The sequence below is a fragment of the Balaenoptera borealis genome (assembly GCF_965194805.1).
Source record: "Balaenoptera borealis genome assembly, chromosome: 5".
NCBI classification, from domain to species: domain Eukaryota; kingdom Metazoa; phylum Chordata; class Mammalia; order Artiodactyla; family Balaenopteridae; genus Balaenoptera; species Balaenoptera borealis.
In genome coordinates, this window is record NC_138862.1 from 72,559,814 (window position 1) to 72,575,097 (window position 15,284).

Genomic DNA, 15,284 nt, shown 5'->3' on the forward strand with positions numbered 1-15,284 from the left:
TCAATTAGTTTGTTGCCTATGCCTTTAAAATTTTTTTCTCTTTTTCTTCCTTTCCTTAACAAATAACCTTACTTGAATCAATAGTACTATTTCAGGTTTTGTAGCTCTGAGAGCACAGAAGGGGAAAAAAGTCATTTGTCAGTAGCTCTGTGTAATTCTGTTTTCATAGTTCCCTATGCAATTAGACTCCTTAATGCTCTTTGATGAAAGTATTAGATTTTACAGTAAAATAGTTTACTAAATGTTGCTTAGGTTTTTTTGTTGTTGTTGGCAGAATTATATAAAGACCATATCACTTTATAAATCAGTGTTTCTTAGTAGACTTTTATGCCAAGCCTTCATAAACCATGGAAGAATTCCAGCTAAAGAATATTTTTGCTTTTGTTCTGGCTTGTCATAAACCCACTGTACTGTCCACAGGTTTCTCTCTACCACCATCCTCCACAATCCTGGTATGCATGATGTCTTACTTTGTATCACTAGCCAGCTTCCTATGGAACTCAATTTGAGAACTGTTAGAGAAGCCCTATAACGTCTCTTATTACCTTACAAACACCTGATTTAACCAGAGGCTCTTGGTATTGCCTTAAGCTTGTCCTTGAATTTTTAGTCCCTTTTTCTTTTTTGGTTAATTGTACCGTGCCACTGATTTAAAGAATTTGATAGATATCTAGAAAGGATCAACTGATAAGGAAGTAACAGTGCCTCATATGTATTTTTCTTGCCCATTATAGTGAAAATGTCGTGACTTTTTTTGGGGGGGGTGGTTAATATTTTCAGCATTCTTAAGGTAATAGATCATCAGGCAGAGCTGAACTTTCTCTTTTGGGGAGATATATTCATTAGCAAATTATCCTTTGAATAAGAATCACTGAAACGATGAAAAGGTTGTGTTAGTAATAGAGCCAGAAATGGACCCTACATCACAAATCCTCTAAAGGAAGATGCTGAATTATTTTCTTTTTAAAAATAACCCTGTTTATAGCATGTTAACTTCCTACAACCAGATGACGCAGAGCATTCTGAATTCACTGATTAACAAAGCCATGTTAACAGAGAGGTAATCTATAAATTCAGAATCTAGAGAGACATATGGTATGTGTTTAAGATGAAAAACCAAGTCACTGAGTCTCTAATTTTTTTTTTTTTTGGCCAAGCCATGCGACATGTGGGATCATAGTTCCCTGACCAGGGATTGAACCCGAGCCCCCTGCATTGGAAGCGTGGAGTCTTAACCACTGGACCACCAGAGAAGTCCCTCTAAATTTTTAAATTTTGTGTCTGAAATACCTTAATTCTGAAGCCTAAAAATTGTTGAATTTCAGATTCTGACAGAATACACTTTTCAAGTAGAGGTATTGAGAAAGGATAAATGGGAACCCAGGGTTCACAATTTTAATGTAAACTGATATTACGGGTTTAACGTAGAAACAAAGGCGGGGGGGCGGGTAGTGACAACTTGAAGACCCAGTGAGAAGTGGAGTTTAGAAGTCACTTGCTGGTCCTTGAGGCAGTCTTCTCTGTCTGTAAGGACTTGAGACCAAAATCGGATATTTAACTTAATCTACTTTATATGTGGTAGCTGAGTGTACCTATCATCAGTAGGTACCATAAATGTACAAGTCTCCAATTCTCAATCTGGACCTTTTTATGGTTCATTCATGTCCTCTGATGCCAATGGGCAATATTTTTTATTTTTGTTTTGTTTTTAATCTTGTTTCCTACTACAAACCATTCATTTTGTCTCATTTTTTGGGGGGCGGATAACCTCTCCCCTGTTTATTCACTGCACAGCAGCTATTCTCATTACTGTCTTATTACCTACAGGAGAAAGAACTTTTTCATAGTGATGCTTGAGTTAATCTGTACAGTGGTTGCACTGCAAACTTTTACTCAAGTAAATATTGGACCCCTCAAGGATTGTTCAGACTTCAGGCTGTCCTAGGGTCAGTGAGTATCTAATAAGAGTTGAAAGCTCACTTCTGTTTCCCTTGTGTGTGTGTTTTATCTTTTTTTTTAAATCCATATTTGCTATGCTCTTTATTTTATTATTATTATGACTTTTTGACCACACCCCATGGCTTATGGGATCTTAGTTCCCCTACCAGGGATTGAACCTTGGCCCTCAGCAGTGAAAGCGTGGAGTCCCAAACACTGGACCACCAAGGAATTCCCTATTTTATCTTTGAAGGAATGTTGGTATTTGGTGAACACACAACAGTATGGCCGAGAATACAGGGGCAAAAATGTTAAGGGACCCCATGTGGAGGTTGCTTTTAATTTTAATTACATGTACTCTGAGTTCATGCTTGGGATATGTTGATTTTAGGGTACTCTGGCTAGACTCTTATTGGAGAACCTTCAACAGTATTATCTTTTTTTTTTTTTTAATTTTTAAAATTTATTTATTTTTATTTTTTTTGGCTGTGTTGGGTCTTCGTTTCTGTGCGAGGGCTTTCTCTAGTTGCGGCAAGCGGGGGCCACTCTTCATCGCGGTGCGCGGGCCTCTCACTATCACAGCCTCTCTTGCTGCGGAGCACAGGCTCCAGATGCACAGGCTCAGTAGTTGTGGCTCACGGGCCTAGTTGCTCCGCGGCATGTGGGATCTTCCCAGACCAGGGCTCGAACCCGTGTCGCCTGCATTGGCAGGCAGATTCTCAACCACTGCGCCACCAGGGAAACCCAACAGTATTATCTTTTTCTTTTTTCTTTGGCTAGGTAGATTTCCCAAAGAAGAATCTTCAGATCTTCTGCTTGGAGCTTATAAGCTGGGCTGTCAACAGTCTTGTAGCTAAACTGGGGGAGATGGTAGAGATCTTAGCATTCAGTATGTAAACACTCATGTTCATTTAACTCAACTATTTTCAGTATGATACCCTCATTCTCAACTGCACCAGAAGTTTTCCAGCCCAGGAATCCTTTGTTTTTCCTTTAGGGCTGCATTATCCAATGTGGTAGCCACTAGCCACATGTAGCAACTTAAATTTAAATAATTAAAATTAAATATTTTGTTCCTCAGTTGCACTACACACATTTCAAGTGGTCAGTAACCACATGTTTCCAGAGACTTCCATATGGGACAGGGCAGATATAGAATATTTCTATCATTGCAGAACTATTGGCCAGTGCTGTTCTAGTCTAGAAAATAACACTCCAGGCTTCTGCAAGGATCAGGGAGGGGCAGTTGGCTGGTGTTTGTGGCGAGTAGGAGGGTATCTAAATGATTTGATCTATCCTCTTGTTTTTAGCACCATGTTCACACCCCACTTACAGAACCTCCTGCTGCCAATTCCTGACCTGTTTTGAGACACTGTTGTATAAATTGGATTGCTTTCCTTCTTGCAAGCTTGACATTTAACTTTCTTTTTTAATTAATTAATTAATTAATTTTTGGCTGCATTGGGTCTTTGTTGCTGCGTGCGGGCTTTCTCTAGTTGCAGCGAGCAGGGGCTACTCTGTTGCGGTGCACGGACTTCTTATTGCAGTGGCTTCTCTTGTTGCAGAGCCCGGGCTCTAGGCGCGTGGGCTTCAGTGGTTGTGGCATGCGGGCTCAGTAGTTGTGGCTCGCGGGCTTAGTTGCTCCACGGCATGTGGGATCTTCCTGGACCAGGGCTTGAACCCGTGTCCCCTGCGTTGGCAGGCGGATTCTTAACCACTGCGCCACCAGGGAAGCCCTGATTTTTATATTATTAATTTATTTGGGTGGCACGAAAGGGCAGATACATGTATATTTTCTTATTTTTTCTTTTATGAAAGGTGGCTATATATAATATAGTAAAGAATTAACCTTGCACAAAAAGAAAGCCTTTATCCTTGGCTTTTAGGAGGTAATCTCTAAACACTTGGAATGTTATGTCTGATTGGAGTGTCTTTATTTGCCTGGGGGCCTTGGGTCACTGATAATCTAACAATATGATTTAGGATGGGGATTGGCCACGCCAGAAAAACCAAGAGTGTGATTTAGGGTAATGACTTTGATATCAGTGGATCTCCAGAGGGGTTGAAGACTGAGCTCAGTCATGTGTTATGCCTATGAACCCCCATAAAAACTCTGGACATCAAGGCTTAGGTGAGCTTCACTGGCTGGCAATTCTTGTCACACTTTGTCACACATTGGTGCTGGGAAAGTAATGCTGTCTCTACTCCATGGGGAGAGGACAACTGGAAGCGCCTCATTTGTTACTTCCCCTGGACTCTGCACTATGTAGTTCTTCACTTGGATGATTTTAATCCACATTCTTCAGCTGTAGTAAGCCATAACTATTAACAGTTTTCAGTGAGTTCTGTGAGTCCTTCTGACAAAGTATCAGACCTGAGGGTGGTTTTGGAAACTCCCTGAACTTTCAGTTGTTGTCAGAAGTGAGGGTGATCTTGTGTGGACTGTTCTCCCTAACTGTACACGTGGCTAAACTATTGCAGTGGCATACCATTGATACTCATTTGAACTCTGTTTTTTTCATTTAAACCAGAAATTACTCCATGTTAGTTCATAGACCTTATCCTTATTCTGTTATAGCTTCATTCATTGTGCGGATGAACCATAGTTTATGCAACCACTGCCCTATGTATGGGCATTTAGTTTGTTTCCAGTATTTTGCAATTACAGTGTTGCAGTGAATAACCATGTACTATGTATTTTCATTATTATTGGAGATGTATCTTCAGGGTAAATTCCTAAAAGTGGAGTTGTTGGATTAAAAGGTGAATACTTGTATGGTTTTGTTAGATATTACCAAATTCCCCTCCAAAATGACTTTATCAGTTTGTATTCCCACCAACCAGCAAAGTATGAAAGTTTTTTTCTCCCACCAGCAAAACGTGTTGCTATAACTTTTGCCAAATTTCTTTGAGGTAAAATTGACGTATAATATTATATTAGTTTCAGGTGTACAACATAATGGTTTAACATTTGTATACATTGCAAAATAATTACAATAAGTCTAGTTAAATCCGTCACCATACATAGCTCCCCACCCCCCCAAATTTTTTTTCTTGTGATGAGGGCTTTACTTTTAGCGGCTTTCAAATATGCAATACAGTATTATTAACTATAGTCACCATGCTGTACAGTACATCGCCATGAATGACTTGTTTATATGTTTATTTATGGAGGTTTGTACCTTTGACTCCTTTCACCCATTTTGCCTATCTCCCAAGCCCCCTTGACAATTTTTTAATGAATGAAGTTGAACATCTTTACTTATGTTTAAGGGCCATTTAAAAATCTTTATTTGTGAATTGTTTCATTATGTCTTTTTCCCATTTTTCCATCAGCCTTTTCCTTTATCCCTCAATTTAAGATATTAAATATTAGTAATATTAGCCCTTTACTTTCTGTTGAGTTTTTCATTTTTGCTATTTTAAGTGTCCTAAGCTCCTTTATTTTTTTAGCTGTTCCTTTAAAAAAAAAAATCCCATTCTTTTTTTCCCCAGTGGATGTAATATTTTCTTCTTTGAGGATAGCGTTGGGGTTTGTTTTCTTCTCTCTTTTTTAAAAAAAATTGTGGTAAAATATAGATTACATAAAATTTACCATTTAAATCATTTTTAGGTGTACAGTTCAGTGGCATTAAATACATTCATACTGCTGTGCAACCATCACCACCATCCATCCTGAGACCCATTTTAATTTTCCTGAACTGAAGCTCTTCACATTAAACAATAACTTCCCTTCTCCCCCCTCCTCAGGTTTTTTTTTTTTTAATTTTTTTTTTTTTATTTTACTTATTTATTTATGGCTGTGTTGGGTCTTCGTTTCTGTGCGAGGGCTTTCTCCAGTTGTGGCAAGCGGGGGCCACTCTTCATCGTGGTGCGCGGGCCCCTCACTATCGCGGCCTCTCTTTTGCGGAGCACAGGCACCAGACGCGCAGGCTCAGCAATTGTGGCTCACGGACCCAGTTGCCCCGCGGCATGTGGGATCTTCCCAGACCAGGGCTCGAACCCGTGTCCCCTGCATTGGCAGGCAGACTCTCAACCACTGCGCCACCAGGGAAGCCCCCTCCTCAGGTTTTTTAAGTTCTCTAAATACGCTTTTGCTTTTATCTGTTTGTTTGGTCTACTTTTTATCCCTGGAAGTGTAGTGATTCTTAGTTATGCTGTCATTTGACCACTAAGAAGTTGCTTGGAGGTTCTGAGCTTGTGGTGGGACTTGTCAGTTGTGGGGTGCACTGTGGGCCATGCTGGGCCATTCTGTGGGGGCATACCTGTACTTACGTATATTCTTGTGGATTAATCAGTTTCTCTGAAGAAGAATCTTCCAACCTCCTGCTTGGACGGGTAAGACAGACTGCCAGCGTTTATGGGAGATGAGTGAGAAAGTGTTGCGGGGTCTTATATTCAATATATAGTTCCATCTTCAAACTGTTCCTGGGATCCCCTTGTCTGCAGAACTTCCTTTCTGAAGGAGAAACTTCTAATCTTGGGTAGGGGAGGGACAGTCACCTGCTATGCAGAGTTGGGAATGGATTTGGGGGTTTCATTGCTTCTTAAACTTTGGGGTAATTGGGCCTGTGTAGTTGTGGCATCCCCAAATATCAGTATCTGGTGGTCTTTTTGAATGATCTATCCCTACCCCACCCCTTGCCCACCCCCAGAACTGACCTCCTCCTTGGGGGTATAAACTTTTCTGGGAGCTGAGTGGGGAAAGAGGTTGGGGAGGAATTCCCTATGTAAACTGATTTATCCTCCTGTTTGTACCCCTGCCCTCAGCTGTACATGATGTGCCTGACTGTTCTAGTTCATTTTCTTGAGAAAGTGAAACTTTGATAATTTGCCATGGTAGGAGAAGGGATCTTGGAGTCTAATTGCTTCTTATTCAGACTTTCAACCAGTCCTTCCTTTTTCAGCTCTCCTCCATTCCCTGACCTTCATAGGTATTGTTGCTCTTGGTTCCTGAGCCTTTCTGAGGCCCTGTAACTTGCTCCTTGGCTTCCCCTACTGCTGGCTTAGATTTCAGCTCTTTTGGCTGGCTAAGTCTGTTATCACTCGTTCATCTACTTCTTTCAGCAGTTTTATTGCTCTTGTCTCCTTTTTGGTTGTCATTGTCCTTGAGAGGTTTTGCCTTTTTTAAAACTCCATTTCTGTCATCTTAATGGAATTTGGAAAGGAAGCAGAAGTAAACATGTGTTCAGTCGTCTTCTCCCCCCCGCCCCGCCCCCAGAGAAAACTGATGCACAGAAAAGTAATACAGCTTTTCGTAGTAAGTTATTAGCATGCTGAAATTAGGATATTGATTTTTTGATTCTTCTGTTCCACCTGCAGTGGCTGGTGCCTTTCTTTCTAGGCTAAAGAGCCTTCAGTAATGTTAGATCTTATTAAGTCTGAGGGGAAGTCATGTTTGTTTGTTTTTAATATTTATTTATTTGGCTGTGCTGGGTCTTAGTTGCAGCATGCGGGATCTTCTTTGCGGCCTGCGGGCTCTTAGTTGCAGCATGTGGGATCTAGTTCCCTTACCAGGGAACGAACCTGGTCCCCCTGCATTGGGAGTGCAGAGTCTTAACCACTGGACAACCAGGGAAGTCCCAAATCATGTTTGGTTTTTACTATCATTTTCATCTACCCTTTCCTGTAAGTGTGTTCCTAAAGTTCACACACACACACACACACACACGTGTTGGTTCTTTTTTCTTATACTTACTTGAGAGCCAGAACCATAACTGGTTGAGAGCACCTGATAGAGTCCTGTCTCCTCATAGTCACTCAGAGAAAGCCTTTGACTGACTGACAAAGAGGAGGCTGGTCGGTCTCCCTCTTGAGGTACTGATATTGCGTGCATTTATTGACTGTCTGCCTGTGGATGACTGTACAGAGTAAAAGTCCCTGCCTTTACTTTCTGAAATTTGTTGTATGGGACTTCCCTGGCAGTCCAGTCGTTAAGACTTCGCCTTCCAATGCAGGGGGTGTGGGTTCTATCCCTGGTCAGGAAGCTGAGATCCCACATGCCTTGTGGCCAAAAAACCAAAACATAAAACAGAAGCAATATTGTAACAAATTCAATAAAGACTTTAAATATGGTCTACATCAAAAAAAATCTTTAAAAGAAAATTTGTTGTATGGAACAAATTGTTTTGATGTGAACTCAGTCTTAAATGGTGTCTGGTCCCCTCTCCCTTCTCTATCCTTCATTTTACAAATGAGAACACAGAATTTGGGTGACTTGCTTAAAGTCACTTAGCTAATGAGAAACAAGGCCAACACTTAGAAATTCTCTCCTGACTCCCTGCCCTTTCTGCTTCATCAAAAACTGGCTGCATATTGGGAAATGATTCTTGAAACTTGTTTCTATCAGAGGCAGGTACAGCAAATGGGGTCATGTTGGAGCACTCATGTCTTCCCTTATCTCTCATTTTCATTGTGGGGAAAACCTTGATCAGGTAGGATTTCATTATGTCTGATAGTATAAATTGAACTTCATATGCTTTTTTCAATTTTCTAATGTATATTGTTGTGAATATATCTTTATGACCTTATTTTTAGGGTAGAAATGTAAATTATCTTTCTCTTCTTTACAGGTGCATTCAGATCTCATTATGCATCAGAAAAATGAAAAAACAGAGGAAAATCCTATGGAGGAAAGGAATCCACTTAGCCTTTTCTGAGAAATGGAATACTGGGTTTGGAGGCTTTAAGAAGTTCTACTTTCACCAACAGTTGTGCATTCTGAAAGCCAAGTTGGGAAGGCCAGTTACTTGGAGCAGGCATTTAAGGCATTTCCAGTGCAGAAAGAAGGCCCTTCAAATCCAGAAAACGTGGATCCAGGATGAACCCCTTTTTGCTAAGACAAAGTCCAATGTGGCTGTTCAGAATCTTAGCACTTTGTCCTCTAAAGTGAAAGGAAAGGACACTAAACACTTCATTTCCTCCTCAAGGACCTTCCTGAAACTCCAAGCAGAGAAGTTGCTATCATCAGCAAAGAACTCTGATCATGAATACTCTGGAGAGAAAAGTCTCTTGAAGGCAGCCACTGACATACCAGCAAATAGTGTTTTAAGTCAGGCCAGTGGTCACAGACCTAGGACGGAGCCACAAGCTTCTGATCCTCCTATGAAGTTCAATGGGGAGAGCCAGAGTCCAGGTGAGAGTGGCACAATTGTGGTCACCTTGAGCAACCATAAGAGAAAGCGCTTTTGTTATGGCTGCTCCCGAGGGCTGGAGCACCACAGGAATGGGGGACCCCTGATTCCAAGAAAGTTCCAACTTAATCAACATAGAAGAATAAAAGTATCTCCTCATATGATGTATGAGAAATTATCCATGATTAGATTTCGGTACAGGATTCTCAGATCCCAGCACTTCAGAACAAAAAGCAAAGTTTGCAAGCTAAAAAAAGCCCAGCAAAGCTGGGTGCAGGTCACTGGGGACCATCAAGAGACCCTTAGGGAGAACAGTGAGGGTGGCAGTTGCAGCTCATTCCCTTCCCCAGAACCTAAAGACCCTTCTTGTCGGCATCAACCATACCTTCCAGATATGGACAGCAATGCTGTGGTGAAGGGAAAGAACTCTCATGTGCCTGATGGCCACACTAAAGGAAGCCCTCTCTTGGGCAAGGAGCTTAGTTTAGATGAAGCATTCCCTGACCAACAGAATGGCAGTGCCACATACATCTGGGACCAGTCACCCTGTTCCTCTCCTAAGTGGGAGTGTACAGAGCTGATTCATGACATCCCCTTACCAGAACATCATTCTAATAACATGTTTATCTTGGAAACCGAGAGAGAAGTTATGGCTCTGGGTCAGGAAAATCGGACAAGTACTGTCAATGATGACAGAGTAAAACTGTCAGTGTCTGGGGCAGATCAATCTGTGAGTAGTGTAGATGGGCCTGTGTCCGAAGAGACTGTTCAGAATGAGAGCTCATGCCAGATGGATGAGGATGGATCTTTCAAGCAGAACATTCTTAGTTCTAAGTTGCTGGACCACCCTTACTGTAAAAGTCCACTGGAGGCTCCTCTGACGTGCAGTGGACTCAAACTAGAAAATCAAGTGGGAGGTGGGAAGAACAGTCAAAAAGCCTCTCCAGTGGATGATGAACAGCTGTCAATCTGCCTTTCTGGTATGCACTCTTCCTTTATTCTCCCCCAATCTCCGGCCCACACCTGCTGTCCATTATCCTTTCTAGGAGAGTCCTATTTGGTCCTTCCCCACGTGGATTTCCCTTTAAGCAATTAGACATTCTTTTATATTGCTGTATTATATAGATGTTCCATAGTTTAGTTAGTTTTTGATTGACGGACACTTGTGTTGCTTTTAGTTGTTTCCCTCTAAAAACAATGGTGCAGTGGAATTACTTCTTTATACTTTTATGGTTGTTTTTGTAAGTTAAATTCCTAGTAGTAGAAATGATGGTGGAAGGATACTCACACTTAAAATTTTAAGAGAATTGTTAAATTGCCCTCTAAAAAGTTAAACCCGTTTGCATTTGCTAAAGTTTGCTAGTCTCATAGATCACAGGAGAGTTCTTTGTTTTAATTTGCCTTTTTAAATTTAAAGTTTGAACATCTTTTTCTATCTTTGCCATTGTTTGTTTGTATATAATTTTACTTTGCCTTTTTCTCTATTGGATTGTTTATATTTTACTTATTTAATATATGAGAAGCTCCTATGTACCATTGTTGGCTCTAAGAATGTGGCAACAAACAGGATACACTGATTCCTACCCTCATGGTCCTTAGCATCATTATACTTTTTTTTTATTTTATGAGAATCACTATAAAGTTATAATGTAAATACATTTTTTAAATGTAAAAAGGCATAAAATTTCCTTTATAGACAACTTCTCATTTATCTGCCATGTAATGTGAAATGTGCCTGTAATAAAATAAGTATGATTCCTGTGACAGAATAGAGCCAGATCAAATGCACCATTAAGAAAAACATGCATACGAGACTATGAATTCTACTGAGGACAAAGGCCATTACTTTAAATACTTTTAAATTCTCGAGTTCCTGATAGGGTTCTCAGAACAGAGTTTCTTGGTTAATGAATAACAAATTGATTTATTGGTTAAATTAGCAACTATGGAGCTTCCTGACAACAATATAAAATTAGTGGATAATTCACCAGAAACTGGCTTCTAGATTTTCATTTTAGTTACTACTTTGAAACAACATAATTTAGTACCAAAGGTTTAAACACCCAGTATAATTGCTAGACTGTGAAATCAGCATTATTTATATCTCATCAGCTATACAAAACTCATCATTTTTTCTTTCGAAAACGGTAGTAGAAATCCCAAAGAATAAGGGAGAAACTACTAATTAAAGGTCATGTTTACTAATCTAGCACCATAATTCCATTCTCAGGACCTCCCAAGTGGCTGGAAGGAGGAAGGGAAGAAGTGAGGATGTTGGAAAAGTAAGGGTTGTTCTTAACTTGTGGCCCCATTTGTGCTGTAAGGCAATGCAGGGTCTAGCAAAGAAGAAAATTGCTGAGGCTGGAGATGAAAACAAAAGCTTTTGGTTCAGATGGTAAAGGAGGCCCTCAAGAACAGTAGAATCAGTTTATCCAGGAGGCAGTGCTAGAGTCGGCCTCATGAACTAGGGGGTTTCTTCTTGGCGTCCACGTCCTTTTTAATTTCTCCAAGTATGTCATAGTTCTGAGCCAGATACATTCCCACCACATTGCCAAGAGTAAATCCAAGCAGGAACTGGAGCATAGTGTCGGTAAGGAGGGCTCGAAGGGCAGCTGCAGCTCCTTGGGCTGTCCGAGCCTGCCTCCCCCGGCCTAGTTTTAAAGATGTTAAATTAAATTTTGGTAAAAGCCCTCAGTACCCCGACTTTGTGTATGACATTTTTGCTTAACAGAAAATTTCAATTCTTACATAGTAAAATTTATTTGTCTTTACTTTATGGCTTCAAGTTTTTACATAGTGCTTTAAAGTCTTGTCAAAATCTACCCCATGCAGTCATTTTGTATAAACACTTCTGGAAGACAATATGGCAGTATCAGTCTTTGACCCATTCCCCTTCTTGCAATTTAGCCAAGATATAAAAGAGTACAAATATATTTGTACAGGGACATTACTTATAGTATTGTCTTGGTAGTAAAACACTGAGGACAACCAAAGCAAGTGTTTTTATGGACCTGTAAGTTACGGCATATCCAGGCAGTATACCATGAAGCTATTAATAAATTTGATTTATATCTTGATACTGACCACTGTCTGTATAAAGTGGAAAAAGCAGGTTGCAAAACAGAAGGAGGCCGTTTTATTAAAAGATACATGTACACATAATGAGTACGTGTATATATGTGTGCACATGCATTTGTATAGGACATATCTGGACAGATATATCAAATTGTTATAAATGGCTTTTTCTGGGGAGTTAGGAGAGTTACTTCTTGGTGGTTTAAACAATTCTGAACACTTTGTTTTTTCAACCATTAAGTATGTATAAAAAACTTTTCCCCACAAAATGACAAAGTGCAGAGTCCTAGAAAATCTTTTTTTAAAAATTTCTATTGTTTATACTGTCCTAGAATGAAGACAAAATTTCCTACTATGAGGTTAGCAGAACCATGATTCATAAATCTGAAAAAGTTAGCATTTACCCACAGATACCAATTAACTTACAAATATATATGTAGCACTTACAAAAAAAGTTGATAAATTGACTATGTCCTATAGTAAAACTGTAGCATAATGTGAAGACAAGAATTTTTTACAGAATTCACATTTCGTGATCTGTAATGTAGTTATTTTAATAGGCTAAAAGAGAAAAATCATGGTATCTCAGCAAGTACTGAAAGCCTGATAATAAAGCTTAGCTTCCTTTGTGTTTAAATCTCTTTGAAAACTAGGAATAAAGAAAACTTCCTTCACTTAGTAAAGAATATCTGTCGGAAACCAATAGTAGGTTTAAGAGGATGAAGTAAGCCCATGGAACCTCTTCTTCCTCCTACCAAACCCATAGAAATTATGAAAAATATATTTAAAACATATGTATCTCTATACTCAAAAACAAGGAGAGTTTTGGTAGATCAAAAACTGAGAAACTAACAAGGCATAAAGTAGAGGGAAGATGCAGAGGGGAGCCCCAGTGACAGAAGGAAGATTAGTGCAGGAAAATGGTGCAACACTGAGGGTGTACCATTTCTGGAGATGGTGGAGAGGAAAGGGGAGACCCATGGTAAAAGACTGAGTAGTTGGAAAATCTCCACAAAAGCATCTCTCCCTGCTTGTGCCATTATCAGCAAGGAGGATATTTGCTATCAAGCTGAAATTTCTCCCCCCACCCCAATTTTATTGAGATATAATTGACATATAGCACTGAAATTCTAAGAATAGGAGATTGGTGTGGAGAGACAGGACATTCCCCTCTCCTCCTGCCCCATTACTTATAACGCCTGGCAAGAATGAAGAACAACCCTTTCCAGAAGAACAGTTTTGGGGGTTCTTAGCATCCCCACATTGAAAATAGTTCAAGGCAGAGCAAAAGCTACTGCCCATCACAGCCTTCCCTCCACCCGCAAGTTATTCAAGTAGAGATGAGCCTATAATCTATCACCAAACATCTGGGGAAAGCCAACACAATGGAAGAGACAAATTGAACTAAACTCGAGTAATCAAGATTAATAGAGCAGTCAGAATAGGAATTAGTATAGGACGATCAGCATGGTATATGCTCCCTTAATTGACTTTGTAGTGTTAGCCAATATTCTCTGGTGTCCTGAATGCTGGCTCTTCTCTAATATAACTGCGCATTATGCTCATTTTGTATTTATATATTTATTAAGAGCCTATCGTACTTATCAAAATTTACTTTTGTGTTTCATATTTTTATCAAATATTGCATAAACTGATGCAGTATTTGTTCAGAAAGTTACTCCCTTCAAAACCAAGTTGAATGCTTTGCAATAACAGTAGTGTTATGTTTGTACAAGACAACTTTAAAAAATTTCAGGGAGGGTAGGAAAGTCTAGGATTCTGTACTCAGATTAGCTGTTTTGGAAGGAAAAGAAATAGATTCCTGTATCACAATATGTTCCAGGTGGATTGAAAAGTTAACTAATTAGAAACAAATACAGATAAACAAAAACTTGTACACAAATATTCATAGCATCATTATTCATAATAACCAAAAAGTGGAAAAAACCTAAATGTCCATCAACTGATGAATAGATGAATAAAATTTTGGTATATCTATACAATGGAATGTTATTCTGCCATAAAAAGGAATGAAGTACTGATATATTTCAGTTTGGGTGAACCTTGAAAACATGCTAAGTGAAAGAAGTCAGGCACAAAAGGCTGCATACCATATGATTCTATCGATTTGAAATGTTCAGAGTAGGCAAATACATAGAGATAAAAAGTAGATTAATGGTTGCCAGGGGGTGGGGAGGGGGGGAATAAGGAGTGATTGCTAATACATACAAAGTTTTTTTGTGGAGTGATGCAGATGTTCTGGAATTAGGTAATGGTAATGGTTATGGTTGTACAACTCTGAATATATAAAAACCCACTGAATTGTAGACTTTTAAGAGGATGAATTTTGTGGTATGTGAATCATAGCTTAAGCTGTTAAAAAAAAAAAAGAACATGAGACCTTTTTGTAATCTCATATTGATAAGACATTTTAAAGCATGATAGGAAACTCAGAAGCAATAAAAATATACCAATTTGACTCCATAAACATTAAAATCTCATAAATATAGATAACCAAATTCATAAGTGAAAATCTGCAAGTTTTAGTGTCCTTTGACCCAGAAATTTGAAAAGTTTTTTGGTTTTTAATTTTTGGCTTGCGGGATCGTAGTTCCCTGACCAGGGATCAAACTCTTGCCCTCGGCAGTGAAAGCACGGAATCCTAACCACTGGACTGCCAGGGAGTTCCCTCAGAAATTTGAATTTTAGCAAGTGTGTTCTAAGGAAACACTAGAACAAGGATATATTGAGGGTTTTAATTGTAACATTATTTAGAGAGCTAAAAATTAACAACTTAAATGGTCATCAGCAGGGAATTGGTTAAAATATGGCAGATCAATTTAATGGACCACTAGATTGTTTTGAATTGACTTAGGAAAAAAAAAATTCATGTATTAAATATAAAAAAGCAGCTTCCAGAAGAGTGAGTATAGTTTGCTACTTACATGTTTAAGACATACATGTTCATTAGGGCATAAAAGTTCTAAAGGAATTATGGGGTGGCTGCCACTTTATTTTAAAATGTTTATGGTCATGTATTGATACTAGAATAAATACTTAAAGCTTGTTCCCATTTCAAGTTTATAAAAATATTCAGCCCTATTTTCTAGACTATTAATGTGTTATTTTTACATGTAG

General features: G+C 39.1%; 1 protein-coding gene and 1 pseudogene across 26 annotated transcripts in view; one reads left to right on the forward strand and one right to left on the reverse strand.

Moving 5' to 3' along the window:
• The window catches only part of SENP5 (SUMO specific peptidase 5), a 49,276-nt gene that overhangs the window by 1,934 nt on the left and 32,058 nt on the right, over positions 1–15,284 (forward strand). For 23 of the 25 annotated variants that reach the window (XM_082393205.1, XM_082393190.1, XM_082393211.1 and 20 more), the window contains exon 2: positions 8,511–10,051. In XM_082393205.1, the coding sequence (XP_082249331.1) occupies positions 8,542–10,051 (1,510 nt within the window). In that variant the 5' untranslated portion in view covers positions 8,511–8,541. Of the gene's footprint in view, positions 1–1,827; positions 1,951–8,510; positions 10,052–15,284 lie in introns of all 25 variants that reach the window. The other 2 variants (XM_082393208.1, XM_082393209.1) reach the window with 2 other exon arrangements.
• On the reverse strand, positions 11,251–15,254 carry LOC309629376 (short transmembrane mitochondrial protein 1 pseudogene; annotated as a pseudogene). The gene has a single exon. The product of its transcript is annotated as a short transmembrane mitochondrial protein 1 pseudogene (transcript).